The 10354-nt window shown below is 37.4% G+C and overlaps 1 protein-coding gene across 1 annotated transcript in view; it reads left to right on the top strand.

Annotated features, from left to right (window-relative positions):
* Positions 1-10354, top strand: part of LOC106880977 (uncharacterized) — a 164838-nt gene that overhangs the window by 122895 nt on the left and 31589 nt on the right. Inside the window, exons 16-22 of the mRNA XM_052969454.1 lie at positions 1519-1645; positions 2415-2516; positions 3627-3761; positions 5702-5782; positions 7785-7937; positions 8185-8292; positions 9893-10028. Of these exons, the coding sequence (XP_052825414.1) occupies positions 1519-1645; positions 2415-2516; positions 3627-3761; positions 5702-5782; positions 7785-7937; positions 8185-8292; positions 9893-10028 (842 nt within the window). The remainder of the gene's footprint in view (positions 1-1518; positions 1646-2414; positions 2517-3626; positions 3762-5701; positions 5783-7784; positions 7938-8184; positions 8293-9892; positions 10029-10354) is intronic.

Raw genomic sequence — 10354 nt, 5'->3', positions numbered from 1 at the left:
GAAAATGGACATTAAATGATGGTGGTGATGATGGCATTTTTGTTTAGTTTCATTTCTTTTTCTCTGATTCTGATCTTCATCAGATATTGTTAAACTTAAAACCAGTTCAGATATTGTTTGAGAGATATTTGAATCCTTAAAGACTTTCCACTTCAGTTTGTCAGAGAGAAAAAAAATTTCTCATTTAAACAAAAAGATGAGATTTTGACAAAATTGTTGTCATTATCATCATCGTCGTCATTTAACGTCCACCTTCCATGCTGGACAGTTTGACCGAGGGCTTGCAAGCCAGAAGGCTGTACCAGGCTCCAATTTTCTACAGCTGGGTGCTCTTCCTAACGCCAACCATTCCGAGAGTGTAGTGGGTGTTTTTTACGTGTCACTGGCACGAGGGCCAGTCAGGCGATACTGACATCGACCACACTTGGATGGTACTTTTTACGTGCCACCAGCATGGGAGCAAGTCAAGCAGCACTGTCAATGACCATGCTTAAATGGTGCTTTTTACACACCACCGGCACAAGTGCCATTCGGGTGGAACTGGCATTGGCCATGACAACACTGTTGTCTTGTCATGAAGAATTTTTTTTCTCCAAGACAAACTGCAGTGAAAAGTCTTTTACAGGTTCAAATATCTCTCAAACATATATGAACTACTTTTAAGTTTGTTTAATCTCAGTCACTGCATTGCACATCTGCTCATGAATCAGACGCTAACACTTACTGTTGATTAACTTATGAAACTGTGATTGTAATTAAACTGTTTCATTAGAAACTTCTTTTCTGACTGTGAGCAATGTAATAAATATTGCAGCTTTGACAGATTTCATACATTTTATTACTGAATCTGAATAATTATCTTAGTTTTGCCCTTGTAGCTTCTTAGTTCTATTATTACCTCTGCCCTAGCGAAGGCAGAGGTATTGTTTTTCAGTTGTGTTCGTATGTTTGTCTGTAGACAAGATATCTCAAGAACTGCTGAATGGATTCGGATGAAACTTTCAGCGATGTGTGGCCTCATGGCTGGCACAAACTGATTAGATTTTGGGATCGATCTGGTACCAAACAAGGATCCTGGATTATTTTTCCATTTTTTTACTTCATTTTTGAGAGCGGTCAGGTTCATTTTTAGTATTCTCATTTGTGAGAACAGTCGAGTTTATTTCAGATATTCTCATTTTAAAAATCATCTCTGGCTAATCGTTGAGAGAACGTCAGTGTTGCCTTGGCGGAGGTTTGTGCTCTCTGAGTGCTCGTTGCTATTTGTTTTATGAAAAACAAATTACTGCTTCATTAAACATTTAGCATTTAAATCAGCCATTTTTGGCCTCAAAATTCCACCTGTTTTATGTCCAAACTGGCCAGATCCAGCCATTCATACCTACACTAAAATGTCATTCTAAAAGTAAGTAACCACATCATTGCTACAAGATAATCCATGATTAATCCAATACAATAAATAAGTCTTACATTTGAAAGAGTAATCTGAATGCTAAAGCGTTAACGACCATTTCAAAGGAAATATTTAATCCCAATATCCTTACACAGACTTGCTGAACATAATGCAGTGTTAGACTTTCATCTTGAAGATAAACATGGACATTATATGGAGCTCAAGAAACAGTGCGATGATGTCGAAAACAAAGTGAGTTATTACATAACATTTATTGTCTACTTTCTTTAGGGCTTTCTTAAGGGGACAAAGTGGAGGCGCAATGGCCCAGTGGTTACGGCAGCGGACTCGTAGTCATAGGATCGCAGTTTCGATTCCCAGACCGGGCGTTGTGAGTGTTTATTGAGCGAAAACACCTAAAGCTCCGCGAGGCTCCAGCAGGGGATGGTGGCGAACCCTGCTGTACTCTTTCACCACAACTTTCTCTCACTCTTACGTCTTGTTTCTGTTGTACCTGTAATTCAAAGGGCCAGCCTTGTCACACTCTGAGTCATTCTGAATCTCCCCGAAAACTACGTTAAGGGTACACGTGTCTACGGAGTGCTCAGCCACTTGCACGTTAATTTCACGAGCAGGCTGTTCTGTTGATCGGATCAATTGGAACCCTCAACGTTGTAAGCGACGGAGTGCCAACAACAAGGGGACAAAATCAATACCAGACAACATGCTTTGCAACATTTCCTCTGGCTTTACATTCTGAATTCAAATTCCACCAAGTTTAACTTTGTCTTTCATCCTTTTGGGGTTGATAATATAAAGTACCAGTGAGGTACTGGGGATTAATGAAATCAACTAGCTCCCTCCTGCTAAATTTCAGTCTTTATGCTTATAGCACAAAGAATCACTCACTTTCCTTTTTAATCTACGGCTTGTTAATTTCTTATTTTATTGTCCTTAGAATTAAAAAACTTAACACAAGTTTTCATTGTTAAGGCAATTTTTTTTTCTCTTTCTTTTGTAGCTTGAAATGTATAAACCAATTGAGAGTTTAGTGGACAACATGGTAACCATGGGAAGTTTATATGGTGGAAATAACTACATGTTAGCTACACAGTACCGCAAGGTATGGTTCCCTTCGATATTTACAATGAATCTTCATTCTCATAACTGTAAACCACTTCTAAAGAACCAAATTCTTTGATTTATATATTTACTGACACCCACACAATTACTGTAGAGACAATTTGTTTTTATACATACACACATCATCATCATCATTCTTTTATTCTTTTACTTATTTCAGTCATTTGACGCATCCATGCTGGAGCACCACCTTTAGTTGATCCCAGGACCTAATCTTTCTAACCCTAGTACTTATTCTATTGGTCTCTTTTGCGAACCGCTAAGTTATGGGGACGTAAACACACCAACATTGGTTGTCAAGCAATGTTGTGGGGACAAACACACATACACACACACACACACACACACACACACACACACACACTCACACACGATGGGCTTCTTTCAGTTTGGACTCACGTTTTTGTGCACAATGCTGTTGTTGAACCTCCGTTAACAGCACCAAATGCAGGTCTTTTCCATTTCCTTTCACACATGGGTAAATTTTTCACTGTAGACCTTAATAGTTGTAAAGACACTTTATCAGTGGATAGACTAAAAAAGGCCTTCATAGAGAAATCTGTCCTTGTTCCCACTGCAGACGACACACACTACATTACAAACACGGCCCGCACCCCCACCTTCACATTCCATGACTACCATTGGGATTGATCAAGTACCGAACAAGGATTCTAGATTAATTCACGATTTTTTTCCTAAATTTTTGAGAGCGGTTGGGTTCATTTTTAGTATTCTTGTTTGTGAGAGCAGTCACGTTTTATTTCAGATATTCTCATTTTAAAAATCATCTCTGGCTAATCATTGAGAGGACATTGGTGTTGCCTAGGCTGTGGTTTGCGCTCTCTGACTGCTTTTGTTATTATTATTATTATTAAGGCAGTGAGCTGGCAAAATTATTCATGTTTCTACATTCTGAGTTCAAATTCCACCAAGGTCGACTTTACCTTTCATCCTTTTGGAATTGATAAAATAAGTACCAGTTGTGCCTTTAGTAGAAAGGATTATTATTATTATTATTATTATTATTATTATTATTATTATTATCATCATTATTATTATTATTATTATTGGCAAGTTGTTTATCTTTCAGCACATTCTCCATCCTGATGAGTATATTCCTCCAAAGAATATGATTGAGTTCTCTCGCAGACATCAAGAAGAGCAGATTTTCCAACAGATCGAGAAAGATGTTCAAGAGTTGACCCAAGATGAAGCAGATTTGGAGGTTTGAAATTTTTTAATTTTTTTTCTATTTTTGATGAATTTGGTGGTCTGAAGAAAAATACTCAACAATCGAAATTACTCATGAAGTTGAGCCACAAACTGAAAACGCCTGTTATGTGACGAAAATGAAGAAGTATTCAAATTGCAAATTTCATAATTATTAACATGTGCATTTTAATGAAAAAAAAATTCTACATTTGAAAAAATATGCAAATTGTTGGGGTCATGTAGTGTAATCCTGTATAGGGAACAGGGGTGTTGGATAAACTTAGGGGCTGCCTTGGAAATACACACACTAACAACTTCACTGTTTAAGGTATTACGATGTGATATGAGGAAAATTTGGTTGATATTTCTAGCAGATCAACCAACAATGTAGAAACACCCTTATTGTTTTTGTATTGTAGTGTGTGTGTTCTGTGCATGTCTGCTGTTAATTTATCAGACTTAATCAAACAATTCCAGTTCTTCTGAATGACAGTTTAAATTACTTCACAAACATTTTATTTGGTTAGAAATTATCTTCCTTCGAAAAACAATTTCATGGATAAGTATTTTAAATTTAAATTGCACCTCTGTCCTTCATTATTATTATTATTATTGTTATTATTTTCTGTTTTTTGGTTGTCTGATTTTAAAGTCTGACATTTCTCATTAAAAACAATTTCTATGCTATGTAAAGTCCATTTCTACATTCTATAACTACATAAAACCACAAGAATTTCAATAAATAAATAAACAATAATGTGTAACTGTTTAAATAATTCTGTTAAAGTACATTGGAAATAATTGAGGGAAATAAATTATTGCTTCAATGATTATACATATATGATGATGATGATGATGATAAAATAACGAAGGCAGCTATATGTAATATAAAACCACCAAGATGGAAAAATTCAGTTGTCACAAATTGTGAGTGACAGTGCAGGGTAGCACCTACATTGCTAAAAATAAGAGCTAAAAACCCTTAGAGCCACAAAGAAGAATATGTCTGTGCACTGACAAGGGAGATCTTGCTTGCTGTGGGGTGGTTATCTCCCCTGTCAGTGCATAGATATGTTCTTCTTTGTGGCTCTAATGGTTTTAGTTCTTATTTCTAGCAATGTAGGTGCCACTCTGCACGGTCAGTCACAATTGGTGTCAATTGAATTACACACACACACATATGCATATTCATACACAGACACATATCCACACATTCTCACAAAGAGGCACTTTGTTGGTTACGACGTTAAGTGTTCAGTTAATCCAATCAATGGAACAGCCTACTCAAATTAATGTGCAAGTGGCTGAGTACTCCACAGACACACGTACCCTTAATGTAGTTCTCAGGGATCGTCTGTGTGGCCCAGAATGAAGCAAGGCTGGCCCTGAAATACAGGTACAACTCATTTTTGCCAGCTGAGTGGACTGGAGCAACGTGAAATAAAGTGTCTTGCTCAAGGACATAACACACTACAAGTAGTCAAACTCCTGATCTTATGATTGAGTCAAATACCTGAACCACTAAGCCTTCACATATACACAGGAATATGCAGGTGTGGCTGTGTAGTAAGAAGTACATGGTTCCGGGTTCAGTTCCACTGCATGGCACCTTGGGCAAGTGTCTTCTACTATAGCCTTAGGCCGACCAAAGCCTTGTGAGTGGATTTGGTAGATGGAAACTGAAAGAAGCCCATATATATACACACACACACACATACATGTACGTGTGTATTTGTGTCTGTGTTTGTCCCCTCACCATCGCTTGATAACCGATGTTGGTCTGTTTATGTCCCCGTAACCTGGCGGTTCGGCAAAGGCAACTGATGAAATAAGTAGTAGGCTTACAAAGAATAAGTCCTGGGTTCGATTAGTTTGACTGAATGCTGTGCTCCAGCATGGCCACAGTCACATGACTGAAACAAGTAAAAAAATGCTTATTGGTTTGTCTTGCAGGAAAAAATGGAGCGGTTGTACGTACTTGACAAATTAATCCAGGAGAAGAGTTTAGCAGTGACGGGTCTCAAAGAAGATAAGGTTTGTCTGGATTTTGTGTGGTTTCTTAATCGAATCAATTGTTGAAGATAATAATTGTATTAAATTTCAGTTCATTAATTAAATTGTTCAAATAAAATATCTAAGTTAGTTATGATTGTCTGTCAAATGTATTTTGTTTCTGTGTCAGTAAATGGCCATCAGTCTTTAAAGATAAAATTGACGTTTTGGGCGCAAGAGTGGCTGTGTGGTAAGTGGTTTGCTTACCAACCACATGGTTCCTGGTTCAGTCCCACTGCGTGGCACCTTGGGCAAGTGTCTTCTACTAATAGCCTCGGGCTGACCAAAGCCTTGTGAGTGGATTTGGTAGACGGAAACTGAAAGAAGCCTGTCGTATATATGTATATATATGTATGCTTGTGTGTCTGCTTGTCCCCCCACCATCGCTTGACAATCGATGGTGGTGTGTTTACGTCCCCGTAACTTAGCGGTTCGGCATAAGAGACCGATAGAATAGGTACTAGGCTTCCAAAGAATAAGTCCTGGGCTCGATTTGCTCGACTAAAGGCGGTGCTCCAGCATGGCCGCAGTCAGATGACTGAAACAAGTAAAAGAGTAAAGAGAGTTTTGGTAACATCACCACCACAGTCAGCATCTTCATCATCATGATTTTGCATCTGCTTTCCTTGTTGGCATGGGTTGTCCAGTCTGTGTCAGTTCTTATTTGGAGTTATCACCTCCTCCTGGTGGGATACAGGACTATGTCTTTCTTATGTATTTAATCTTTCATGTGGTGTCTATGACAGGCTGCCCTTCCTAGCACTTTACACAGTGTGCACTGGGTACATTTTCTATCAGGTCATCAGTGCTAGTGAAGTCTTCATATCCTCAGGAGCCTCTCGACCTTGCATTGTTTCTGCTCTTTCAACAATTGCTTTGCACTATGTACTAGTCTTGGCACTTGTAAAGTCACTTTCTCCGTAATACTGTCGTATATCAAAATATTTTAAATGAAAATTTAAAAAATGATATTAAAGTCTGGAAGGTGTTGTTTATAAGCCATTTAAGAAACACACAAAAACCATTCGATTCACTTCAACATTTAAATTTAATTTGTCAAAATATTTTCGTTGCTTTGAAACCATGACCTGTTCACAACATGGTGTGTGTGTATATGTGTATACCCTTGTCCAGATGTCATGTGATGGTTGTAAATGAGCATCTTCTGTGTTGTAAGAAGCTTGCTTCCCAATCACATGGTTTCAGGTTCAGTCCCACTGCATGGCACCTTAGGCAAATGTCTTCTATTATAGCATTGGGCCAACCAAAGCCTTGTGAGTGGATTTGGTGGATGGAAACTGAAAGAAGCTAAACGTGTATGTGTATAAATATGTATATGTTTGCATGTCTGTGTTCGTCCCCCCCCCCACTGCTTGACAACCGATGTTGGTGTGTTTAAGTCCCTGTAATTTAGTGGTTTGGCAAAAGAATAAGTTCTGGGGTTGGTTTCTTTGACTAAAGGCGGTGCTCCAGCATGGCTGCAGTCAAGTGATTGAAACAAATAAAAGAATATATGTGATGTTGTTTGTTCCCAGCCTTCCATGAAAAAAACCTGTCTGACCATTTGAAATATAACTTTGCCTGGAAACAGGGTTGGCAACAATACGGTCATCCACCTGTAGAAAATTTGCCTAAATAAATTCCATCTGACCGATGCCAGATTGGGAAAGTGGACGTCAGATTTTGACGACAGTGAAATGTCTGTTATTATGTTTGTTACTAGATGATAAATTGACAGAACTGTTAGCATGCCAGGCGAAATGCTTAACAGTATTTCGTCTGCCACTATATTCAGAGTTCAAATTCTGCTGGGGTTGACTTTGCCTTTCATCCTTTCGGGGTCGATTAAATAAATACCAGTTACACACTGGGGTCGATGTAATTGACTTAATCCCTTCCACCAAATTTGAGGCCTTGGGCTTCCAGTAGAAAGGACTGTTTGTTACTGGTTATTTATTAATTTCATGTTGTAATTTCTCTTCAGGAATCACTCGAGACGACTCTTAGAGGTGTTTTAATTGAGCAGCAGAACCAACACACCATCGATCCCCGGCAGCTTGAACATTTCCGCCACAAAGAACATAGCATTAAGCGGGAACTCTCTCGAGCAATGCAGCAATTAGCAGAAGCATCAAAGGTAAATACCTGACAATTTCCGAAAATATTTGAGGTATTGAAATTTTAGATTGTGTAAGGTGTTTCAGTTGAATATTCGTCTTTTAATAAAACAAATCTGACCAAACAGCAACACTATTTTCAGGTTGATTTTGGATGTTTCTCTCAGGTTGTTCATTTAAGCAGATTTTTAGATTTCCGCTTGTGATGTTTGTTGAACAAATAATGTTTAGTATTGCTTAGTCAAAGAAGGAAATGTTTTTTTACAGAGACTTGAAGAACTCACTGCAGAGAGCAGTAAACTGGAGCATGAAATAGCTTTGTTGCGCTCAAAAGTGCATGGTGACCTGAATCGAAGTCGAAGTGCACCGACTTTGGTGAGTTTGATTCTTTTATCCATGTTACCATGTTTCTTTTACATTATTTACATTCGACGGATATTTGTCCTCATCTTGTTTGTTGTTAACACAAGGACAACATTCTTGTGTCTTGATAATGAACATTCGGTGAGTGCGTTCTTTGTTTATAGTTAATAATAAATGTGATAACTAAATAGTACAACTCGTGTTTTCTTTGTGAGTCCCCCGAGAGGAATACAACATCTTAAATATAGAACTGTATGTTTCTTTTGAAATACATTATCGTTGTTTCCATTAATTTTGAAAATAATTAATTTTGTAAAGTAGTTATCATTATTAAACTGGTGTAAGGCGGTGAGCTGGCAGAATCATTAGAACACTGGGTGAAAAGCTTAGTGGTGTTTCATCTGCCTTATGTTTTGAGTTCAAATTCTGCTGAGATCGACTTTGCCTTTCATCCTCTCGGGGTTAAGTCAAGTACCGGTTGAGTACTGGGGTCTGTGTAATTGTCTATCCCCCTCCCCCAAATTTCAGGCCTTGTTCCTATAGTAGAAATGATTATTAAGCTGGTGTTTAGAGCATAAATTAATATAAATTACATCATATGTAAACAACCATAAGTTTGTTTTCGAAGCGTTGAAATGTATTGTAAAACAAATAGAAAGATATCTGTTTTTCGGCTCTTAAAAGGATTTTATCCTTTATACATACTGTTCAGTATTTATGTGTTGAAAAAAATTTATCTTTCTACTTCTACAATACATTTCAATGCTTCGAAAGCAAACTTATGTTTGTTTACGTATGATGTAGTCTATATGATATCTAGCATTTCTGGATGACTTTATAACTTCTAAAATTGCCAAAGAATTCGCCGGTCAGCAGTTTAGTTTAACGACTAAGGTTTGTTGGAAGATTTTAATTTAGAACTTTTGAAAACAAGACATTTGTACTCAGAGCCAGAGACGGTTTCAGCCGGGTTGGTAACGAAAGGGTTAAAGGGTAGAGCGCTCCAACTGGATATTGGAGGGGTGTGAGTTCAAGCTTCATGGCTGGTTGCTGGCAAATTTTATGCTCTTAAAAAGATTTTATCCTTTATATATATACTGTTCAGTATTTACGTGTTGAAAAAATATAAATTAATATGAAATTTTGAATAAGGGTTTTCATGTGATTTAAAAATCAGGAAGTTTTTATCATACAACCAAAGTTGAAATATTAAAATTATTATTAAAATGACTGACGGGGATGCTTGAGGTAGATATTTTTCTTTTTACTGTTTTCAGAACAGATTGAAGTTTCATATGTTGACGAATAATATTCCTATTACTTTTAAGATTATTCTATTAATTCGGCGAACACGCAGAACTGTTAGCAAACCGGGCACAATGTTTAGCAGCAGTTCATCTGTCTTTGCATTTTGAGTTCAAATTCTGCTGAAGTCGACTTAGCCTTTCATCCTTTCAATGTTGATAAAATAAGTACCGGTTACATACTGGAGGTCAATGTGATTGACTTATCTCCACACCCGTAATTGCTGGCCTTGTGCCAACATTTGAAACCAATATTATTCTACATCTCTTTATTGCAAAGATAATCATTCAATAATTTCCGTTTCCAGCCTGGAGATCCTAGCAACACTCGATACCAAATGGAAAAAGATTTACATCGTGTACAGGATGTAATGCTTAATCTGAACAAAGAAGCTGCCCGTTTATCGGAAGCTTTAAATACTCTAAAATCTCCAGGATCTGTGGGTAAGTAGAACACATAATAAAATTTGGTGCAATTTCATGAGGAATTATAATTCATAAAAACATGCAAATATCTAAAATTAGATTCATCGTTATCCTAATGAATGTTTTCTATGCTGGCATGTATTGGATGGTTTGACAGAATCTGGCAAGCCAGAGGACTGTGACAAGTTCCAATGTCTGCTTTAGCATGGTTTCTATGGCTGGAATGCCCTCTCTAACGCCATCCGCTTAACAGAGTGAACTGGATGCTTTTTATGTGGCACTGGCACTAGTGAGGTTGCCAAATAACTTGTATGTTTACTCTTTTTTTTTTTTTTTTTTTTTTT

Source organism: Octopus bimaculoides, chromosome 7, assembly GCF_001194135.2.
Source record: "Octopus bimaculoides isolate UCB-OBI-ISO-001 chromosome 7, ASM119413v2, whole genome shotgun sequence".
Taxonomy (NCBI): domain Eukaryota; kingdom Metazoa; phylum Mollusca; class Cephalopoda; order Octopoda; family Octopodidae; genus Octopus; species Octopus bimaculoides.
Note: the sequence above shows the minus strand (reverse complement) of the source record. Positions and strands in the feature narration are given on the sequence as shown.